Source organism: Lepus europaeus, chromosome 23 (genome assembly GCF_033115175.1).
Source record: "Lepus europaeus isolate LE1 chromosome 23, mLepTim1.pri, whole genome shotgun sequence".
NCBI lineage: Eukaryota > Metazoa > Chordata > Mammalia > Lagomorpha > Leporidae > Lepus > Lepus europaeus.
The window spans coordinates 25,949,066-25,972,846 of record NC_084849.1 but is presented as its reverse complement, the minus strand read 5'-3'; the positions used below and the strand labels follow the sequence as shown (position 1 = coordinate 25,972,846).

The 23,781-nt window shown below is 57.9% G+C and overlaps 1 protein-coding gene across 1 annotated transcript in view; it reads right to left on the bottom strand.

Moving 5' to 3' along the window:
- The window catches only part of BCR (BCR activator of RhoGEF and GTPase), a 129,716-nt gene that overhangs the window by 32,523 nt on the left and 73,412 nt on the right, over positions 1-23,781 (bottom strand). Inside the window, exons 4-9 of the mRNA XM_062182099.1 lie at positions 23,142-23,327; positions 16,149-16,256; positions 12,591-12,651; positions 11,394-11,446; positions 9,087-9,227; positions 344-465 (exon numbers count right to left, since the gene is read on the bottom strand). Of these exons, the coding sequence (XP_062038083.1) occupies positions 344-465; positions 9,087-9,227; positions 11,394-11,446; positions 12,591-12,651; positions 16,149-16,256; positions 23,142-23,327 (671 nt within the window). The remainder of the gene's footprint in view (positions 1-343; positions 466-9,086; positions 9,228-11,393; positions 11,447-12,590; positions 12,652-16,148; positions 16,257-23,141; positions 23,328-23,781) is intronic.

Below are 23,781 nucleotides of genomic sequence, written 5' to 3'. Positions count from 1 at the left end.
TTGCTCGGTTCCAACCCGGGTGAACCTGACCCCTGAGGGGCAGGAGGCCTTCCTGGCCTATGCTGAGACTCACGTAGAATCCATCTCTAGGCTTGGAGAGACACAGTGCGGTGATCACCTAGTGATGTCTGCCTTGGCAGGGGATGGCCAGCCTGCACCAGTCTCTGAAGCCCACTGAGTTGTCATTCACCAATTCCCCATTCTCTACAGGAGTCAAAGCCATCCCCAGTCCCGCTGGGAAACCTCTCCAGACTTACTGACAAACCGCTGACCTTGACCCGGGTATCTTGTCCAGGTGGGAGTGGAGCAGGTCCCCCTCCCCGCCTCCTCGGCTGTCACTCACCCCCCGCTCTGCTTCTTGAGCTTGGTGCACAGGAGCAGGTCGGTGAACAGGAAGACGTGACGTAGCTTGCGGGCCCCCTCCACCAGCTCCACCATGAAGCTGTCCTTAAGCAGCTGCCGGTGCTGCGGGCACAGGGCGGGGGGGGGGGGGGGGGGCTCTGTCAGGGCCAGCCCAGGGTGGAGGGCATGCTGGGCCCACCCAGCCCAGCCCAGCCGAGTTCATGCTTGGCCCCCCACTCCCCAGACTCACACTGCAGAGTGCACCCCTTCCATCCCATCAACCCGCTAGCAGACAGTGGCTTATGCAAACCGCTTTGTCCACCAAGTCTTTATGGGAGCCTCCTGGGTGTTTGGTCCATAGAAGAGGGTGAGCGATGGGGCTGGGGGGTGGGGTGGGGTGGGTTTCAGCCCGGAAGCTAGGGAGGGGGCACATGCAGCTGCGATGCGAGAACCCCCTTTAAAGAGGACAGCCATACTCCTCCAGGGGCTGACTGACAACCAGAGAAGCCAGCCACCCCAAGGAGGGCATGTCCCCCGAAGGGAGGGCCCATCACAGGCGGGACGTGGGTTGCAGCACAGGCAGGGGCTGGTGCCAGGAGCGATGGCCCCTTGGGGAGGGGCCCATGTTGGGAACCCCAAATCCTCCTGATGGGTGGGATGGGATCCTGACTGCACTTCGGCACCTGCCGGACACCTGCGAGCCATGTCCGGGTGGAGCACTTGGTAGATGGACCGAGAACAAGCAAGGGAGTGGGAGGCCACAAGCTCGGAGCGTCACTCCAAAGATGAGGGTGGCCCTTCTTGCCGAACGGGCAAACCGAGGTAAACCATGCATTCATCTGACCAACAGTGGCCGGTAGCTCAGCACCTGCATCCACTGCCTTGATCACAACATCCGGCGGCCAGGTCCTTATGTCCATCTCACAGATGAAAGAAATGAGCCTCACAGAGCACCCCGCCACCCCCCCCCCCGCCCTGGGCAGTGCAGTGAGATGCCATGACAGACGCTGGCCTCTGCTCTTGGCAGCCCACAAGCCCAGGGAGAGAGGGCTCTCAAGGACAGCTTCCCAGAGTGGGTGACCACTGCTGCCCGAGCTGTGAATGCTGGGAAGGGTGGTGGGTGAAAATCCAGTGTCTCCCAGCAGAGGGCGCACTCATCCCCGGACTCCCACCATGGCCGAGCCAGGCCAGGCTGGGGCCACCCTGTGTGCTTGGTTCCCTTGTCCATGCAGCCTCCCTGAATTCCCACACACCCTGCAGGGCCAGGGGCAGCAGAAGCCAAGTGCAGTTTCTACCAGGCTGCCTGATGCTCCTACAGGTGCCATGGCATTGTCACACAGGGCTTGGCTCAAGAGAGACCCTGGTGAGAGGAGCCAATGATTATTTACATGGGAGCCATGAACCCACAAGTGGAAAGTTAAAGGAAGGCCACTAGCATGCCATTCCTGTGACTGCCACTCACCCACAGGGAGCAGGAAGTAGCATGTGCACCTGTTACACTTGGCTGCACAGCAATGGAAGCCCAACTCTGAGACCACGGGTACATGGGAAGGCCTGGAGAACTGACCACACAGATGCTGCATCAGCAAGGTCACAGCAGAGGGACTCTCAGCCCAGGAGGTGGGGACCGTGGGACTGCCAGTGGGGACAGTAAACCCTACTCCCAAGCAAAGGCACTGCACTCCCTGCCGTCACCAGCAGAGGGCACCCTGCATCCAGTTCTGGCTGCATGTCACGCACACAGCACCGACTGCTCCTGGCACTGTGGGTGCTGGTCAGACATGCACATCTCCCTGCTAGGAGGAGAGGACGCAGGCCGCTCTGGGTGGCAGTGAAGGCTCTGGAGGCTCTGACAGGCAGGCTAAGCCTGGTTCCAGGCTGCTCTTTCAACCTCCCAGACAGCCCAGTTGCACCTGCTGCATCTCAACCCTGCTGTGGCGGACTCTTGTCTCTTTGAGGGTCATACGAGCCTGCGTGCCACACCAGGGCCACTTGTGGCTTGGGTGCTGGACAGAGTGCTGGCCAAAGCTCTCTCCCCACAAGCTTCCCTGGGCTGTCACAGCAGCTTCCCACAGGAGCCAGGTCTCACTCCAAATCGCAGCCCTCCTCGGGGACTGGTGGCACGACCTGAACAGAAAATGTCCAGGAAGGAGGGGCCCAACCGTGACCCTGGCAAACCCAGGGAGTACTCTTGGAGGAGCTGGGATCAAGGCCCGGACACGACAGCAGCAGGTGCAGGGCAGGCAGGATCCATCCAGGCTTCAGCCTGTCTCCAGCCGTCCAGGACTGAAAAAGGATGGATTCTAAAGGCTGGTGGAGCCACTGGACCCACAGTCTGGGCCCCTGGCCTCCACTGTGCCTCTCTGGTGGCCCAGGAGGTCAGCGGGAACTGGCATGAGCTGCATCTATCCCATGAGAAAACAGCAGTGGCTCCAACCTCATCTGCACAGGAAAGGAGACACAGACGGGCCCGGGGCAGATCACCTGGGAAGGTAGGACAGAGCTAGTGGTGATGAGGGCCCTGGGACAGTGAGCAGAGGTGCCCACAGCGACTCCACTCTGCAAGGCCTTGCAAGGTCCCCCTGCCCCTCTGGCCTAGGCTCCCAGGGGCTCTGTGTCTTCCCTATAACACGGGGATGCCTGCCTTCTTCCACGCCCACTCAGCACCAGTGCAGGACGAGGAGGCCTCCCTCCCTAGCTGGGGAGAGCAGATACTCAGGTCTATAGCAGCACCAGGCTCCCAGCTCTATCACCCACCTCCCACCCCACCCCCAGGGGCCACAGGCAAGGGCTGGGCTGGGCCACCTGGGTCCCACCCCTCCTCCTGGGCTGAGGAGGTCATGTGGCTGGAAAGTGCTCCTCCCTCTGACTTGGCATCTCCCCACCCCCACAGCACGGGGATGGGGCCAGACCTGGCGCCTGAGGGGCAGCAGCTCAACAGAGCCACCTTGTGGGGACTGCAGGGTGTGCACACGCATGTGTGTGTGCATGGGGAGGGCACCTGTGTTTCTTCATGCGTGTTCCCATGCAGGTGGGGGGTGCCCCCATGTGTGAGCGCCTTTGCTGGCGTGTGGGTCTCGGCTCTCTGCGGCTATCCTGTCTGTGTGACCCCGGGTAGCCACATTTCCCTGTCGACCCCACTGACAAGCAAGCGGGGCCTTGTGCACAGGGTCCCTGTGTGTTGTAGGACACGGCGGTGGGAGGGGTGGCACCCCCTTTGCGAGCTCCAAGCTGGGACACCAGCTGGGACAGACACCACAGCCTTGAGAACAAGCAACAGTGGATAAACACAGTTCTGGAAGGCAGGGCCCCAAACAGGAAGACCCAGAGAGAGTGTGTGTGGCTGCGCCCACCCCCACCTTCAGCCCCCACCCCCCTCCAAGACAACGACGCCGCCTTGGCTGATTCTCTGAGCCTGTTTCCCTGAGTACAGGATGGGGCTGCAGGGCCCAACTGACGTGCAGTGGGTTAAGCTGCTACCTGTGAAACAGGCATCCCATACGAGCATCGGTTCGAGTCTCGGCTGCTCCACTTCTGATCCAGCTCCCTGCTAACGCGCCTGGGAAAGCACTGGAGGATGGCCCAAGTGCATGGGCCCCTGGCACCCACGTGGAAGACTGGGATGGAGTTCCAGACTTCAGCCTGGCCCGGCCCTGGCTGCTGTGGCCACTTGGGGAGTGAACCAGTAAATGGAGGATCTCTCTCTGCCTTTCAAATAAATCAATCAATCTTATAGGGAGAAAAAAAGAAATGGGGTTGGGAAAGACCCATCTGGGAACATCCCTAAGAGGGCGAAGTGAAACAGCCATCTAGGGGGCCTCGGAGGGGGGCTCGAGTCCTGTCTGGGTGCAGGCACCCCATTCGGAGCTCCCTATTCATCACACCACCTGTTCCTCAAGACGACCCTGCGAGCAGGGCACCGCCACTCTCAGCTCTGCAGGCGAGAAGGCTGAGGCTCCCGGGGTCACCTAGCATGACCCTGAGGTCACCTAGTATTACCCCGGTGTCCTGAGGAGGGGGGCAGAGCCTCAGGCTCCGTGTGCCGTTGGTGGGTGGGTGGGGGAATCCCTCCTTCCTATGGGGTCTGCCCCAGGCTGACTGCTTCCTCCACCTGTCACCAGGGCAACACCGCTCTCCGCCCCAGACACCGCCCCAACTGCAGCCCACCCAAGGACCTTCGCGGGAAGACCACTGCACCTCCAAAATTCATGTGTGGGAGGAAGCCCTGGCCCCTCCCCCAGCCCCTGTGATGTTCTATGGAGGTGGGGCCTGTGGGAAGTGACACGTTTACATGGTGCCACGGGGGTCCCAGAAGAGGGAGAGAAAGGGAGCGATTGTTTTTCTCTCTCCCAGCACTCAGGTCGAGGAAAGGCCACGCTGAGGGCACTGTGAGAGCCCACACTGGAACCTGACCACACGGCACTCTGACCCCGGGGTTTCCAGCTCCAGCACCGGGAGATGTGAATCTCTCACTGAAGCCTTGGCATCACAGGCTGAGCTAAGCCACAGACCACGGGTCCACACTGGGAAACCTCCCTGGGGACCAGAGCTGCCCGCAAAGCCACGGCTGGCCCAGGGTGGAAGCGGGGAGTTGGCAACTCGACCTGGGTCTCCCATGGGGGTGGCAGAGACCCGAGTACTTGAGCTGTGACTGCTGCCTCCCTCAGCCGGAAGCTGCAGCCAGGAGGGGAGCCGGGCATAGGACCCAGGCACTCTGGATACGGGATGCAGGTACACCAACAGGAGGCCCAGGCGGGAGGCCAAACGCCTGCTCTTAGATTCCAATTAGAAAACGAGCAGCAGGGTCTTAGCAGGTGGGACCAGGAGAAGTCACTGGGGGTGGCCCAGGTCGGGGCTGAGAGGAAGGAACTGGAGAAGGCAGAAGGCCAAGGTGAGGACCAAGCTGCTTGCTCCAAGTAGGGGCTGAATTCAGCCCATTCTGGCCCTGGAGGCCAGCGAGCCCAGGGCAAGGCCTGCACCCCCAGAGAGCTGGCCCTGGCTCTGCCTGGGTAGGCAGACCGCAGAGGTGCAGCAGGTGGCTGGGAGGAAGGAACACTGTGCAGGGAGGCTGCGCATGAGGCTGAGGGTCCTCCCTCTCACCTGCGCTCTGGCTCACCGGTTTCCTCCGCGGAGCAAACCTTCACTTCCTGGTCCCCAGGAAAGCCTCTCATGGCTAATCCCAGGGGCGTGGGAAGCACGAGGCTGATTTCCGGGAGCTTGAGTTTGCTGAGTGCCTTCTGGGGCTCAGGCCCTATGTGACGAGAGCAGGACCCACGATGCCCCCACTCAGTCCACAGAGCCTAGCTACACAGCAGGTTCCAGCTCCATCCCACCACAGGGAGACCCAGCTGAAACTCCCGGCTCCTGGTTTGGGCCTGGCGGGCATTTGGGAACTGACCCAATGGATGGGAGATATCTCTTTCTCTGTGTCACTCTTTTATTTTTTAAAAAGATTTATTTATTTTGTTTGAAAATCAGAGTTACACAGAGAGGACAGGCAGAGAGAGAGGTCTTCCCTCTGATGGTTCACTCCCAAATTGGCTGCAATGGCCAGAGATGGGCAGATCCGAAGCCAGGAGCCGGGAGCTTCTTCCGGGTCTCCCACACACGTGCAGGGGCCCAAGGACTTGGGCCATCTTCTACTGCTATCCCAGGCCATAGCAGAGAGCTGGATGGAAAGTGGAGCAGCCAGGACTCGAACCGGTGCCCATATGGGATGCTGGCACTGCAGGCCAGGGTGTTAACCTGTTGTGCCACAGCGTCGGCCCCGTCACTGTCTTTTAAATAAATGAATAAACCTTAAACAGATGTGGACCCTGGGAGGCAGCGACTGAGTCCCCTGGTCACCCATGTGGGAGCCCTGGGCTGAGATCCCCGCTCCCAGCTTTGCTCTCCTGGCCATTATGAGCAGGTGGGGGACTGAACCAGCAGATGGGAGCGCTCTCTCTCAAATAAAAAAATAAAAATAAAAAACTAAATAGTCTAGGCCCAGTCCCATCCTATATAGGCTGCTCTTCCATGTCTGGAGGAGCTAGGGACCCCACCCCTCCCTGGCTTTGCCCTTGGCTGGGCACTGCCCTCTCCAGCTTTGCCTCTAGGTCCAGCCTCTCCAGTGCTTTTTCATTTTTTTAAAAAGATTTACTTCTCTGAGAGGCAGAGATACAAAGAGAAAAGGAGAGAGAGAGAGAGAGATCTTCCATCTGTGGGTCTACTTTCCAAACGGCTGGGGCTGAGCAGGCTGAAACAATGAGCCAGGAGCTTCTTCCGGGTCTCCCATGTGGGTGCAGGGGCCCAACACTTGGGCTGCTTTCTAACACGGGCTTTGCAGCCAGTGCCTGGCCAGCTCTTGGGAAACAAAACCTCCAATCCAGATCAACCCACATGCTTCGGAGTCCAAGCAGCAGGCTGTGCAGGGCTCAGAGCAGACAGACAAGCAGCCACGCCGGGGAAATTACCCAGCAGTGGGGAGCCGGTGATCTGACTGTGAAGCCAATTGCACTAAACAAATGAGCACCCACCCACCAGCCCACAGGATCCGGGATGGCAGGAAAACGTGCCTGCGGGGTCCTTGGATTTAGATGTTTCCGGAGAGGCTGAGAAAGGCCACTCTCCCGGGCAGAGCCTGCTGCTCCGGGTCCCCGGGAACTGCCTCCTGTGCTATCGCCCAGGCACCCTCCCTTCCCTGGAGCCACTACACCGGCCCAAGATGATGTCATTGGAACCACAGTGGGTGCTGGGGGCTGAGGCTGCTGGCCCCTCTCCATGATGCCCTGGAGTGCCTAGGCACAGCCCAGACAGGGCGCCTGGCCAGCTCCTGGCAGATGTCGAGGGGAGCATCCGTGCACACCCAGGCCGAGGCAGCCATCTTTGTTTTTGCTGCAAAGCTGCCAGGGAAACTAGAAACAGAACTCGAAGGGACCCAGCCTCCTCCAGGTAACCCCTGGGTAATGCAGGCACAAGAGCAGGGCTGGACAAGTCCGATTCATTCACCAGTTGGGGGGGGGGGGGGTTAGGAATCAGAGCGTAACACACCAGGGGTGCACACAGAGGACACCTGGTCTCACCTCCTGGCTTAGCTGCTGAGTGGCTGTGTGCCCAGGGACAAGGCACTCAGCCCCTCTGAGCTGCAGCTGCTCTACCCGTACAGTGCAAGGAAGCCTCTGACTGCATGGAGTCACCATGAGACTTGAGCGCGGTGCCACTGGGAACCTGACATGCGGTGTCACACCTCAGAAAGAAGGCTGCAAGGCGGGGGAACTTCCAAAGCTCAGGCCCCCTCACCCCAGCTGCAAATTCTAACAGGACACAGCCTGTGGACCCATCTCTGCAGGGGTGTGTGTGTGTGGACACAGCCTGTGGATCCATCCCTGGCAGGGCCAGGGATGTGTGTGTGTGTGTGAATGTGTGTGCGCATGTGCTCCTGTCTCCTGATTGATTAGTAATGTCTGCTCCTGGACCAGCTGAGAGGCAGAGCGAGCTGGACATCATGAGTATGGGCACTGACTGGTCATCCTGGCTTAGCCATCAGTGAGGTCCCTCCCTCAGCAGGCACCATGGAAAGCTCGAGATGCAGGGTGCAGGTCAGGCTGAGATGGCAGGGCCAGGGTGTGTGTGTGTGTGTGTGTGTGTGTATGTATGTGTGCATCCCTGCCCTCTGATCGGTTAATGCTTGCTCCTGGACCAGCTGGGAGGCGGAGTGAGCAGGACATCATGAGTATGGGCATTGATTGGTCATCCTGGCTTAGCCAGGCACCGTGGAAAGCTCAGGACGCAGGGTGCAGTCAGGCTGAGACCTCTCCGAGCCATGAGAACTCGTTCCCTTTCTGCAGCAGAGGCACCCAAGGGATCACCCTCTGTGGGCCAATCAGTGGCCACTTGCTGGCCAGGGAGCAAACAACGTTTGAGAACAGAATGAGCATGAGGACAGCATGAGAGGCCGCGGTGGGCAGGGCTGGGAAGCTTCCGGAATGAAGTGACATCAAGCTGTTGAGCCCTTCTCCAGTCTCCATCACAACCCACGGACCCCTCCCCGGGTCCCCTCTTGCCGATCCTTCAATCTGGTGTTAACTGTGTTTCAAAGACAGGAAGTAGGTGGATTCCAGGTAAGAGGAAGTGGGTCTCTTTGGCTGGGGACCCCAAGCTGGCCAGAGTGTGGGGAAAAACTCTGTGACCCACTCTGACGGGAAGAGCGGGGCGCTCGAGCGAGGCCCAGTGACGGTCGCCCCCACACGTCCACCCCGATGGTGCCTGGGTTTTTCCAGCCAGGAGGTCCCTGCTGTGGTTTGACCCCTTCCCCCCCCCCCCCCTTAAGCCCTTGCCCACAGAAACGATGCTGACTGGGAGGTGCTGGAAGGGTGCAGGTGACCCTGGCGTTGGAGGCCTGAGCCTTGGAAGGTGACTGGGATCAGATAAAGTGACCAGGGCGGAGCCTCCCAGATTGCGTCCTGGTGGCTGTACAGGAAGAAAGAGCCCAGCATGGACGCATACCCCCTGTCCCTTGTCCTGTGATGGCCTGGGCAGCCCTCAGGACTGAGCCAGCATGGAGGCCCATCACCAACCAGGTAGGTGCCCTTGACCTTGAGCCACAGCCACAGAAGACCTCTTTTCTTCCTCTCTTGCCCTGTGATGCCATGTCTTGCCAACAGAGCAAGACAGTCAAAGACCCTGAAGCCTACAGGCTTCCCTGGGCGGAGCTGTCTGGGACCCGGGTGTTCTGCGTCCCTCAGCCCGGGGACCCCGCTCACCTCTCCCTTCTTCACCGTCATGGACTGCCTGCGGGGTGTGATCTCCTCGTTGATGCTGGACAGGAAGTTCTGCGAGATGCGGAGGGCGTCCTGCAGCAGGGGGTGGTCGGGGTGGCTGGGGGGAGTGTGCTTCAGCAGGTCCTGTAGGGGGTGGGGGGAGTAGGCAGGGAACCAGGAGACTCTAGTTAGAGAGCAGCACCAGCACCACTCACGGTGTGAGAACCGCACACCCACGCCCACAAAGGACGGCGCTCAGAGTTGCAGGCTCCCCGGGGAATTCCTGTTGCCTCTTGGGAGGGCCCTGGGGGGCCTATGTGAGGACCCTCTTGGAGGTGGGCCCCAAGGGTGCTCTGACAGACACACACCAAACCCCTGCTGCCTGCACAGTGCCCGGCGGGCTCTCGCTATTGGCATCTTGGGTTGGATAGCTCTGTTGGGGTAAGGGGCTGTTCTCTGGCCACTGTAGAAGCATTAGCACCTTCCCTGGCCTCCACTCCCTGGACCCAGGAGCACCTCGCCTAGACTGTTCATAAAGCACCCCCCAGATCCCAAACTTCTTTGCAAAGGGAAGCTGGAGAGATGGAAAGTGAGCAGGGGAAGGCACTCTGGCTGACACTGAGGGGCTGGCTTCTCTCTGTCATGAGGCCCAGACACCCACGCCTCAGGCCGGGACCAACCCTGCCAGAGGCCCAGAGGCTGCCGGGGCCAGAGCCTGCCAACCGGTTCATCTCACGTCTCATTCCCCTCCATCCAAAGACTCTTCATGGGAGCACAGGAAGAACCTGTGAGCCATCCACGCAACGGAATACCACGCAGCTTCAGAGAGAAGGAGGCAGCGCCCTGTGGGCCCAAGTGCAGCAACCTCCGTGAAATGACACGGAGTAGAAAATGCACAGAGCCACACCTGCTGCATACACTTAACAGGTGCTCCTGTTGGTCGGCATGGGGGTAAAGTGGGAACTTCACACACTTCCGTGGATTGCTGTAACTTTTTAAAAAAATGGGGCCAGTGCTGTGTGGCGTAGCGGGTACAGCCATTGCCTGTGGTGCCAGCATCCCATATGGGCACTGGTTTGAGTCCCGGAGGCTCCATTTCCGATCCAGCTCTCTGCTATGACCTGGGAGGGGACAAGTCCTTGGGGGCCCTGCACCCGCATGGGAAACCCACAAGAAGCTCCTGGCTTTGGATCGGCATAGTTCTGGCCATTGTGGCCATCTGGGGAGTGAACTAGTGGATGGAAGCTCTCTCTCTTTCTCTCTCTGCCTTTCTAATTAAAAAAAAAAAAAAAAAAAAAAAAAAAGCATGTGCAACTCTGTGTGTTACTAGGGCCTTCTGGGGATATTTTTATTTCTTGGTTTTGTTTTTCAGGACAAGGGCATTTGTTGGTAGAAAAATGGAATTAAGAGTTTTTTTTAGGGGTGGGTGCTGTGATATAGTGGGTTGAACCACAGCTTAGAATGCTCACATCCGATACGGGTACTGGTTCGAGTCCCAGCTCCTCCACTTCCCATCCAGCTCCCTGCTAACTATGCCTGGGAGGGCAGAGGAGGATGACTCAAGTGTCTAGGCCTGACACCCATGGGGGAGACCCGGATGGAGTCCCAGCCTTGGCTGTTGTGGTCATTTGGGAAGTGAATCAGTGGTTGAAGATCTCTCTGTCTCTCTGCTTTTCAAATAAAACAATGTTTTTAAAAAGTATGCTTATTTTTGTGTCTGACCAATTTTGAATTCCATGTTTCATTTTTTTATAATACACAATTTCCATGTGTTATGAAAAAAATTCTATATCCAAATAAACCCATTTTTAACTCCATTTTTCCACCAACTTTTTGAAGTACACTTGTGTTAAAAAGACACCCCTTCAGTGATTCTGCGACGAGAGGGGGGTATCTCCCTGCTGCATGTGCTCCCCAGGTTACAAGACAGTGACCTGACCGGTACCCTGCCCCAGCCACCTCGGGGCCCACAGGCTGTGACAGCTACAAAGCTTCCCCCTGCAAGCCCCTGCCTGTGTGAGACAGGATGTGCCCTCCCCAGTCCCCAGCTCTGCCTGCACCTGCCCCAGTAGGAACACCTGGGAACGTGTGGAGCTGCTTAAGTCTCCCTGCACCCCACCCCATGGGGCCCTTGATGGCAGCGGCACCTCCTTCCCACATCCTCAATAAAGGTGGAAGGCAGAGAAGAGACAAACACCAGAACCAGAGCTGGGAGAGGGGAAGCCGGGGACCCCAGGTGAAGGGGAGCCCCCCACCATGGCTTGGGGAGGCTGTGGTGCCCTGGGGCTGCAGAGGGACCCTGTGACTCACGTGAAGGACCAGTGTGCTTCTTGTCACCCGGTCCACAGGCTTGTACAGCAGCGCTACGGAGAGACGGGGAGGGTGAGAGATGACCACCTGCTGCCCACCCCTGCCGTAAGAGCAAGGGGGCGGCAGCAGCCCCAACCCCACCATCTGCACCCCCTGTACAGCCCCTATGGCCACGTACAGAGCACCTGCTGGGAAAGCCCAGGGCTGCTGGCCACACCCTGAGAGGGCAGTGCCAACGCTAACTTGGCGGTGATCGCTAAGAAGACAGAGTGTTGATGTGCCTCCTTGCCTGGGGTGTAGGAGCCTGCCAGCACCCCGATGAGGACCAGTACCCACCCCCACCAGCCCCGCTCTCCAGCCTGGCAGATGCCCTGAGAGCAGATCTGCAGGCTGTTCTCAATGTCAGTCCCTGGAGGCTTTGGAGGCCTGGCTCCGAGAAGGGCAGGAGCTGACTCGGATGCTGGCAAAGCTCTTGGTTGGACCGGTGGCCCTGGGATCGGAACGCATTGGAGGGGGCACCCAGCCTCCAGCGGCACAGGAGCCCCGTGACTGGAGTAGGAGTAAAAATGGGCTGCTGTCCCCATTTTACAGACAGCAAGACTGAGGCTCAGAGCACGGGGAGGCTCTGGGGACTGGAGCCAGGGGTGCTGTTGTGGGTGAGGAGGGGGCTTGGCCACCCACACGCCGTCCTAAACCACCCGAAGTCAGAAGCCACTTGTCAAGCCTGATACCACTTCCTGAGCAGAGTGAGGTCGCACGCAGCCCCGGAAGCCTGCCCCCTCTGATTCAACCCCTGCGCCCTGCGTGGGTTCCTTTATTTGTGTCCTACACCCCGCTCTGTCATCTGAAAGACAGGGAAAGTGAAATCTCCCTATGGGGCCATCGGGGACAACACAACAGTGACATTTTTAAATGCCCTTGGTTTGGGGACACGCGCTGACTCCTAACTTTCTTCCTGGCGGGCAGTGCTGCTGGCGAACTGCTCCTGACCACGGCCCTCCCCGCCCCGTCCCACGCAGGGTGGCCCTTTCCTGTGCCGCCTCCCACTAGTTGAAGTCTAGAACTGGTTAGATGCCAGAGGGCGACCCAACAGGGAGACAGTGGCTGGTCTCTGTTTTGTTTTTCCCAGCCACGAGCCCCTCCGTGGTCGGTGGCCAGCTGTGGACAACAGAGGAGTTTTGGCATGGAGAAACTCACTTTCCAACGAGTTCTTGGTGGTCGGGTCCTTGGCCTCCTTGTTGCTTCTGGCTCTCAGGTTCTGCAGAGAGAAGAGAACACGCTCATGTGGACGGCCAAGGCTGTACTGGTTGGACACAGACGGTCAGGGATTTCCAGCCGAAAGCTCCAGCCTTCTTTCATGGTCGAGGACCTCAGACGCGGCAAACCGCAGGGGTATGATCTGAGTGGCCGAATGAGATGCGTGGGACAGCAGGGACCCGCGGGTAAGCTGAGTGCTCAGGGTGCTACGAACAGGACAGGGTTCCTCAACCTTGGCACCGTGGACACCCTGGGCAGGTGAGCAGCCGTCCTGCGCACACTGTAGGACACAGGGCAGTCCCTGGCCTTGACCTACATGTGCAGTAGCAGCCCTGACCTCCTGTTTAACTACAGCCAAAGGTGTGTGCAAACATTGCTAAGCAACTCCTGGGGACAAAATCGCCCCTGGCTGAGAACCTCCAACGACAGAGAATCTTGCAAACAAGGCAGATGACAGCATCCTTGCTAACTGCACGCCACTGCTTTCCTGGAGCCACGTGACAACGCGCAGGGTGGGTGGGTGGGGGAGCTGCTGGCTCCCAAGAGCGCTCACCTTTGGACTTGGCCCCAGGCGGGCCTGCTGCCATGGAGCTGGCACCGGATTCTACCCACACCCAGCCTCGCCTAGGCTGCAAACGTGCTCCCTAAAAAAATGAGACTTCTGGGGTGGGGCCAGGGCTTTTTGGTTGGACAGGCCACGTTTCAACACAACTCCATCAAGGGCATCACTGATATGGCCCAAGATGCAAAGAGAAACGAAGTCATAAGATCCTCCACCCCCTCCCCCACCCTGTGTGGGTGAGAGCCTCTCTGGGAAGCAGCTTTGAGGATCCCAGGGCCAGGTGTACGCAGCAAATGATATGGGCTGAGGTCGCTCTCCCAACTTCTCGTGCTGCAGGAGACCCCTCCCCCACAAAGATGGGGTACGCTCCAGCTCACGGGGCGGACCCCACCGTGCACTTCAGAGCTCAGCGTCCCCCATAGCCACTGTTGCCTTCTTCGTCTGATTCAGCAGCTCCCCAAGGGTGCGCGGTGCTGAGGTCAGGCGGCTGGAGGCAGCCTGCGCTCCTCGTGCACCCTCCGGGAAGCCTCGTCTACAGGAAGCTTAGGGGGCTTGGTGTAACCTCAGGTTTCCCAAACTTGCATGACCCCGGAGAAGTCCCTTTCACATAACGCGTAACCGTTTTGTCATCCCCAGAATCCAGCCTGGCAGACTCTGGCCTAACAGGATACCGCCCCGCACCCAGCTCTCAGTTTATAGAGAGGAAGGGACAGAGAGAGCTCTCTACCTACTGGTTCACTCCCATTCCTAAATGCCTACTACAGTCAGGACTCCGCCGGTCTTGAAGCCAGGACCTTGGAACCCCATTCGACTCCTCCCTCGTAGGTGGCAGGGACCCAAGGACCTCAGCTGTCGTCACCTGGACTTGAACCTGTACTCTGATACGGAGGGATGCAGGTGTGTTGTCCCCCCCCACCCCGCCCGCACTGCTCCAGCTGCTGTCCCAAGGGACTCCCTGCTCTTTCTGTTTCTCTTTCTAAAGCTGCTACTCCCATGCAGGGTCATGGGAGAGGGCACGTGGAAGCCAAGAGTGTGGTGATTCTGCAGGTTAAGAGTGACAGCAGGCTCCCACAGAGGGGGACACCACCCAGCTGCCACTGGCCATTGCGCTGACAGGGCAGGGAACGTTGGGGACACTCCCTGTCCAGACGAATGGAGACCTACAGGTGGGCCTGGTCCCTGATTCAACACTAGATCCCTGGACGGCCTCCACTTCCTCTTTCTGGGTCCCAGGAACTAACACGAAGGTATTTCAAAAAGTTCTTAGAAAAACAGAATGAGGGGCCGGCACTGTGGCGCAGCGGGTTAACGCCCTGGCCTGAAGTGCCGATATCCCATATGGGCGCTGGTTCTAGTCCCAGCTGCTCCACTTCTGATCCAGCTCTCTGCTATGGCCTGGGAAAGCTGTAGAAGATGGCCCAAGTCCTTGGGCCCCTGCACCCATGTGGGAGATAAGGAAGAAGCTCCTGGCTCCTGGCTTAGGATTGGTGCAGCTCCAGCCATTGCAGTCATCTGGGGAGTGAACCAGCGGATGGAAGATCTCTTTCTCTCTCTGCCTCTCCTCTCTGTGTAACTCTGACTTTCAAATAAATAAATCTTTAAAAAAAAAAAAAGGAAGAAAAAACAGAATGAGAAGGTTTTAGTTTAAGGACTGACTGGTGCTTGGCCCAGCAGGTAATGTCCCTGTACCCTTCCGTCATCAGAGTCCCTGGGTTCAACACTGCCTCAGGCACCTGACTCCAGCTTCCTGCTAACGCACACCCTGGGAGGCAGCAGAGATCGCCCGAGTAGCTGGCTTCCTGCCACCCATGTGGGAGACCCGGATGGAGTTCCCGGTCCCATGGGGCCGTTGCAGGAATCTAGGGGAGTGAACCGGCACATGGCAGCTCTCTTGTCTGTTTCCACTTCTAGCTCTCAAATAACACAGCTGTAAAATTTAATTATTTATTTGGTTGGGTATAAAACCACTCTGAACTGCATTTCATACCACACATTGTCCAGGAACTTCCGAAGCCCCTGCTCCTCCACCGTCTGAGGTTCCAGTCCCCCAAAGGCTGCCCCTGAGCAGGGACACAGCAACGCCTCAGCCCTGGGCTGGGTGTGTAGGCTCCAATCCGGAGCTTCCTCTCCCCACTGCGGGGCCGCCAAGGAGCACCAGCACCACCACCCTGGCTCCCTCCTGCCTGCTCCCCAGCAGTCCCAGCCCTCAAAGCCTACACCTGCTTTCCTGGGCAAGGACAGGGCCACGCACAGCCAGGCAGCCTCCAGGGACAAGGTGCAAAGTCAGCCCTGGGACTCGGGTGATGAGACCCCATCCAGGCCGCGTCCTAAACATTGATCAGGGGCAGAATCACGGACGCTCTGCACTGCTGACAGACAGACAGACAGTGTGAGACGGTGGCTGGAACATGCTGGGAACTCGGCCCCCAAGTCTGGGTGCTGATGCAGGGAGGTGGCAGCAGCGGGGGTGGGGCTGTCTCCAGGAGCTGATCAGGACTAGACGGGGTCCTGAGGGCGGGGCTCCCAGGCTGGCAGTAGAGGCTTTGGAAGAAGCAGGCGACAGACCCAAGCCAGCAGCTTGCCCTGTCTCTCCAGGGGATGGCTCGTGTCAACATCGGGATGCAGCAAGAATGCTGTTACCAGACGCCCACGCTGCCAGCGTCCCCGCTACAAAGATCTCAGGCGTTCCGTCACAGAACACGGACGGAGATACAGGCTGACCCCAGAACTGACCCTGGCCCATGGGGGCTGGGCACTTCAGGACTGCTCCTTCTGCCTGGTCGCACCAAGTGTCCCCGGCGCGGGCCCCCAGAGGACACGCTCGGCAGAACTGGGACAGAGGGCTTGGGGCTCAGAGCCAGCCTGACCTTGGACATGGGGGTGGGGGTGGGGATCGCCGGCGCCCCTTCTCCCAGCCATATCCCGATGTCGGTTACCTCAGAGATTTCTGCGAACTGGGCGTTGGCCTGACAGCACTTCTCGGCCGTCTCCATGGCAACCCCGTAGTTGTCCACAAAGGCCCGGTACACACCCAACTGGCTGGCCTGGGGGAGGAGAGAGAGAGAGAGAGAGAGTGGGGGGCAGGTGAGCAGGGGGCTCCTGAGCACGGCTCAGGCAGGGCAGGCCACGCACGGGCTGCAGAGACCTCCGCTCCCTTGTGCCCTGCCTCCCACCTGCTTCCTCTCCCCACGCACCAAGCGTGGTCCCCTCTCTGAAGTGACACGTTGAGAAGTGACTCATGGCGCTGAGCAGGTACCCACGCCCTTTTAGAACTGCAGATTCCTCCCACCCGACTCCCCTGCAAGCCTCCCCCCCTCCCCCCCGCCCTGGCAAGGGCTCAGGTTCAAGGCAGTCGGTGAATCCGGAGAGGTTGTCTCTGCACAGGTCGGGCGGAGAGGGGCCTTCCCCATTCTAGGTTTCAGAGACCACACAGGATGTGGCGGGTGGGGTGAGGGGGTGTCAGGCCCCCAGCCTCTGGGGATTTGTGGTGTTCATGTCAGATCCTTCCAGACATGCAAGAAGCAAGCAGTGGGGCTGCCCTAGGGGAAGAGGAGCTCCCAATGCCCAGGTGTCACCGCTGCACACCTGGCAGGCGGGACACCTGTCAGCTGCAGCTATGAGAGGCAGAGACAGGCATTCATCGGAGTGACTTCCCTGGACGGGTGGGGGTGTGTGTGTGCGCAGCCACCACCGCCATCACTGGGCCCCACAGCACCTCTGGGGACAGGCAGGGGGAAACCAGTCCACACCAAGGACCAGCACGCCCAGGCCTGGGGGCGAGGGGAGGCAGACCCAAGGGATCCGCTGGCCGGGCCCAGAACTCCCCATCGTTGCTCCTGGCGTTTGCTCTGTGTCAAATCTAAATTCTGTTTCCACGTGCATTTGCGCGTATATGGGCTTCTGTGTTTCCACAGGTGATGATCCTAGATGCTGGGTGGACCCAGGCGCCTTTGGCCTGGTCTGGTCTTCTGGCCTGGTTCCCTATAGGAGCTGCGTGCAGGCTCCTGGGAGCACTGGAAGGAAACAGCAGCAGCAGGTGGGGGAAGAACGGCTTAGCCCTGCCATGCTAACCACACCTGAGAAGCCACTGCACCTTCACGTTCCAGACCCTTCCTCACAGCTGCAAAGATGAGACTCAAGAATTCTTCCGGGGCTGGTGTTGTGGCACAGTGGGTAAAGCCGCTGCCTGCAGTGCTGGCATCCCGTATGGACACCGGCTCATGTCCCGGCTGCTCCACTTCCAATCCAGCTCTCTGCTGTGGCCTGGGAGAGCAGAGCAGGATGACCCAAATGCTTGGGCCCCTGCACCACATGGGAACCCAGAAGAAGCTCCTGGCTCCTAGCTTCAGATTGGCCCAACTGTAGGCGATGCAGCCATTTGGGAAGTGAACTGGTGGATGAAAGACCTTTCTCTCTCTGCCTTTCTCTGTAACTCTGCCTTTCAATTACATATATCTTAAAAAAAAAAAAAAAAAAAAACGTGGCCTGGATTTGGGACAGCTCAGCTAAGTCTGGGTGACATCTCCTCCCCCGACTCAAGGAGCTCACATCTCCCAGGTGTGACAAGTTCCAAGCAGCTCACTTCCACACTTCCAGCTCATCAGAGAGGGAGCTGCCCTAGTAACAGCGCAAATGGAGCTGGGGACACGGCCTCCCTGCTGTGACATTGCTTTTCCCCCTGGAAACACAGAACCTGAATCTCTTCCTAAGCACAAAGCAGACAAATGTCAAAGTCACCTAAGATGAGCTAAGTCTAAGGAATGGGTTCAGAAGGAAGCAGACTATCGAGATGTGACAAGGGGCCAATGCCATGGTGTAGCAGGTTAAAGCAGCTGCCTGCAGTGCCAGCATCCCAAATGGGCACCGGTTTGAGCCCTGGCTGCTCCACTTCTAATGAAGCTCCCTGCTAATGTGCCTGGGAAAGCAGTGGAAGACGGCCCAAGTCCTTGGGCCGCTGCACCCATGTGGGAGACCCAGAAGAAGCTCCTGCTGGATCCTGGCTTCAGATCAGCCCAGCTCCAGCTGTTGCACCTATCTGGGGAGAAATGGGAGGCATCTCTGTCTCTCTCTCTAACTCTGCCTTTCAAATAAATAAATTTTTAAAAATAATTTGATCTTTTTTTTTAAGAAATATTTATTTATTTGAAAGGCAGAGTTACAGAGAGGCAGAGGCAGAGGCAAAAGCAGAGAGAGAGAGAGAGAGAGAGAGAGAGAGAGAGAGAGAGGTCTTCCATCCACTGGTTCACTCCCCAAATGGCTGCAACAGCTGCAGCTGGGACAATCTGAAGCCAGGATTCAGCAGGAACTTCTTCTGGGTCTCCCAAGTGGGTGCAGGGGCCCAAGGACTGGGCCATCTTCCACTGCTTTCCCAGGTACATTAGCAGGGACCTGGATTGGAAGTGGAACAACTGGGATTGGAACTGACGCCCATACGGGATACTGGCACTGCAGGCAGCAGCTTTACTGGCTACGCTACAGCACCGGTTCCCATAAATAAATCTTAAAAAAAGACACATGACAACCAAGTAGATCACATGGCCCCAGCCTGGATCCTGATCCGGAGCTAATTCAGGGCAAATCTGCATATGGACTGTGTTAAATAGCAGTACCACACTGTCAAGTCTCCTGCATTTGACAAATTGTACTGTGGGTTATGGAAAACGAATGTTCTCGTTCTCAGCAAATATACAATGAAGTATTTCAGGGCACAGGGGCGGGCGTCTGCAACTTACTCTCAAGGCATCCCGGGAAAACGTGAGAGGCAGAGTGCGTGCGTGCGTGCGGGTGAGCGTGCACAGGTTCGCACACGGTGCAGCGTTCCAAGCGGTGCTTGTGTGTGAAGGTTGCAGGAGAGTTCTCCACCCTACTCTTGTGACCCTAAGTCTCAAACGCTTAGGGAAGCCAGAACCAAGCTGACACAGCTTCAGCCAGAAACACACTCCTAGGCAGTGGGTGGTCACCTGTGCAGCCGCCGCCCAGCCAAAGGCGGGGTGGGCGTTCTCAGCCCTGGGACACAGCTCACGAGCCCCCCAGCTCCTCAAGGGGACACCAAGGCTGGGCAGGGCACCCCGAGTTCCTTTGGTCCCAAGACACTGGCTGCTGTTGAGCTGGTCCCAGAGGGCCAAGGGCAGGGCCCAGCTTATCTGTCCTTGGGGAGCCTGGCACCCGGCCCAGGCCGAGCACCCACGGCCTCTCTCCCCAGCCTTCTTGCTGCTGCATCTGACGTACCAAGGCCGCTCAAGGTCACCAGGGAAACCAGAGGGAACTTTGCAAATGCCACATTCTGGTGTGCATCACTCTATTAAAATGATATTAAAGACGTGGGGAGTGGGAGAGGAAGGCCAAAGTTTCTGAGCAATTCAGGATGTTCTTTAAGGGGAGAGGCTACTTGTATGTTTTTTCCAACAATGCCGTTCTCTTCAGCAGGCTTCCGGCTGAGTGAAAGCCACTGGATTTAAAATCACTGACACAGCGCTCAGGGGGTGGGGTGGGGGAGCCTCCACGAGTAGGGAGTAGGGGTACTGATCAGAACACAGTCTCCGCTTGCTCTCTCTGGGCATGGAGAAAGAAGCCCCAGGAGGCGAGAACCTGAATAGACAAGCGCCTCCTCCGTGTCCCCCACCTGGAGTCTGCTGTGTCTAGTCCAGGGCGGTGGGCGGAGGAAGGAGACGGCCAACAGGAAATCCCAGCCTCACAGCCTCACAGCCGCCTTGTGCTCTCTGCACGCAGAGGGCCCGGAGAGCTTCCGGCCAGTGCTGCTCATGGAGGACTTGATTCCCTTGGGAGGGAGAAGACTCCGGAAACCAGCTAGTGCACAGGAGGCCCCAGCCACCCTGGAATCGGAGTCCAGGGATCCTCAGAGGAGACCCCAGCTGTACGGGCCCGCCTGGCACCTGTCTTCCAGGCGGGGCCCACAGTGCCGAGGAAGCCTCTTTGCTGGGAGACAGCTGCCAGCCAGGCTCTTACTTCTAGAGCCTTCCCTGCTGCCCACGTAGACCCACCTAGGGGTCGTCTCTCACAGACACATGGCTGCTCTGCCTGGGCGTTCAGCCCTTCGCCCCACCCTGCCCCCCAAGTCCCTCCCCGGATTCTGTCTTTCAGACAAGTTCTATTTTGTCTTTGTCTCAGTTAGGTGTGCACCTGAATCTGATGCCTGACCGGGCTATGGCCTGGCCGATGTCAGGAACGGGATGCCTTGTCAGCCCCTTCATCACCATGCTTCATGGTGCTGATCCTGGTGACATTGACTTATGTATTAAAAATGTACTTATTTATTTGAAAGGCGGAGTTGAGAGAGTGAACTTCCGTCTGCCGGTTTGTTCCCCAGATGGTTGCAAAAGCCAGGGCTGAGCCAGGCAGAAGCCAGGAGCTTCATCTGGGTCTCCTATGTGGGTGCAGGGCCCAAACTCTTGGGCAATCTTCCATTGCTTTTCCTAGGCCATTAGCAGGGAAGTGGAGAGAGCTGGGACTTGGGCAGGTGCTCACATGAGATGCTGGCTTCACAGGGGGTGGCTTTACTGGCTATGCCACACCACCGCCCTACCTACCCACTCCCCGTGACTTTTTAAAGTAGTGTTCCTGGGGGCTGGCACTGTGGCACAGCAGGTTAAAGCCCTAGCCTGCAATGCCGGCATCCCATATGGGCGCCGGTTCCAGACCCGGCTGCTCCACTTCCGATCCAGCTCTCTGCTATGGCCTGGGAAAGCAGCAGAAGATGGTCCAAGTCCTTGGGCCCCTGCATCTGCGTGGGAGACCTGGAAGAAGCTCCTGGCTCCTGGCTTTGGATCAGCTCAGCTCTGGCTGTTATGGTCATTTGGGGAGTGAACCAGCGGAATGGAAGACCTCTCTCTCTCTGGCTCTACCTCCTTCTGTAATTCTGTCTTTCAAATAAATAAAATAATTCTTTAAATAAGAAAAAATATAAAGTAACGTCTCTGGCTTCCCCCTGACCCCCTGACCCACCTTCCCAGAAGTCCTCTGCTATTTCATACCTCTGCTCCCACTTCTTGAACCAGAGCTGGGATCCTATAGTTACCAAAGCCAAAAAAATGGGTCCTGACTTACAGGGGAGACTTAACCCGTCCTGAGTGCAAGAGCATCTGTGGATCCCGGCCAGTCCAGGCCCTTACTCCACCTCTCAATGCCACCTGTCCTCGGCTTTACACCACTGAAAGCAGTGGAAGAGCATTCCGCTTGGAGCAAGGCAGATAAAGGGTTAAAGCCAAGGCAAGAGACCCTCAGTCTCCTCACTGTATGAAGGTACTTCACAAAATTCATGAAAGAACACAAAACAAAATAAAATACAAAAAATGGAATTAATGAATAATTTAGAGGCAGGTGTTGAACAGTTGAGATCTGGTTAAGGGGCTGGTACTGTAGTAAGGTACTGGTAAAGCCGCCACCTGCAACTTCCCATATGGGTGCTGGTTTGAGTTCCGGCTGCTCCACTTCCGATCCAGCTCTCTGCTATGGCCTGGGAAAGCAGTAGAAGATGGCCCAAGTCCTTGGGCCCCTGAACCCATGTGGGAGACCCGGAAGAAGTTCCTGGCTCCTGGCTTCAGCCTGGCCCTGGCTGTTGTGGCCATTTAAGGAGTGAACTAAAGGATGAAAGATCTCTCTCTGTTGCTCTCTCTCTCCAATTTTGCCTTTCAAATAAATAAAGAAATCTTTAGAAAATTCTGAAATCCTTGCGTGGTCTGTCCATGAACTTTCTGCAGAACTCCTCACATAGCAATGGAGGCTGTGCCTGCCTGCCTCCCAGGGCTTCGTCAGCTCAGTGAGACGGTGCACACCCCCAGCCACACCTTCTACCCAGAGCTATCAGAGCCGAGGTCAGTCACACAGGAACCAGGCCTCCTTACAGCACCAGGCCGCCCCTGGGTCCCCCTCTACACACCAATCCCTTCCTGTTTCTCCAGCTGCCCGCAAGGAAGCACCGTCATTCCTGCTTCCCAGGGTGCTTGCAGCAGGTTAGGCCACCGCCAATGACGCCAGCATCCCGTATGAGCACAGGCTGGAGTCCTGGCTGCTCCACTTCTGATCCAGCTCCCACTGATGTGCCTGGCAAGGCAGCAGAGGATGGCCCAAGTGCTTGGGCCCCCTACCCAACGTGGGAGACCCGGACAGAGTTCCAGGCTCCCAGCTTTGGCCTGGCTGGGCCCTGGCCATGGTGGCCATTTGGGGAGTGAAATGGTGAATGGGTGATGTTCCTCTCTGTAACTCTGCCTTTCAAATATATACTTAAGTCTTCAGAAAACAAAAATGAAAACATAGAAAACAAAACAAAGAAAGCCTGAAGTTTTAATCCTGTCTGCAGGTTCTAAATAGCAGCCAGTGGGGGCTGGGGGCAGCACAGTATCCCGTGTTTGCTGCTTCTCTCAGCCCAGGACCTGAGGGCAACTTCTCTATTCTCTTGATTTTTTTTTAACCAAATCATTTCAAACAACAACAACATCAACAACAACTCCCAAGTGAGTCAAGGCTTTTAAGTCCAATAACTGCAAAAATGAAATAAAGACCAACAAACTCTGCTCTATGCCACCTGGGCCACTCCAGGCAGCACCTGCAGCCCCACTCCCAATCCGCCCCCTGCCTGTCGCATCACTCTGGTCATTGGTGACTTCAAGGAGATGGCTGTGCCAGTTTGGAGACCATGGACCTGGAGTAACACCGGGTGCAGCTGGAAAGGACCCCATGATGTAACGAGCATTGGGGAGAACAGAAGACTCCCGGCTGGTTCACGGGTCCCGAGCCGAGGCAGACAATGCTCCCCTCGGCCTCTCCCTCCCAGCACCCTGCCCTCTGGTGTTTCGGGCACCAGAGGGACACCTCCCTAGCCCCCTGCCCTTCACTCTCTACCGTGCTTGTAGGTCAAAGGACAGCCTGGACCCCGCATCCAGACACCCTCGCGGAGGCCGCGACTCACTCACCAGCTTCTGAAAGAGGTCGCCCACCCGCTGCTGGTGGCTCCAGCGCTGCACGCGGGGGAAGAGCCCGTCGTAGAAGTCCTTGTGGATCTCGTAGAGCTCAGGCACTTTGAAGAAGATGGTCTCGATCTGCTGACTCGTCAGCACCGGCTGGGAGGTGGTGGCGGCGGCCTTCAGCGGCTTCATGGGCTGGAAGAGGGCACAGGTGACAGGACGTCTGGCAGGTGCCTGGTACCACAAACCGCAGCTTGTGGTGACACGGCGTCTGCTCTGATTCATCTATTTGGTTTTCATTTTTATCTGCTGGTCCATTCCCCTCAAATGCCTGCCAACAGTGGGGTCAGGCTGAGGCTGAAGCCAGGAGCCAAGAGCTCCATCCGGGTCCCCCACATGGGTGGCAGGGGCCCAAGTCCCTGGGCCACCACCGCTGGTGCTGCCTCCCAGGATCGGCACCGGCAGGAAGCTGGAGTCAGGAGCCAGAGCTAGGAATTAAGGCCGGGGCCCTTGGATGCAGGTGTCTTGAATGCCAGGCTAAGTGCTCACTCCTGCTGGAATGTTTAAAATCCCACAGACACACACACACACACACACACCCAGCAATGGTGACAGCTGAGTCTTCCTCGGCACCCACGGACCCTCGGTG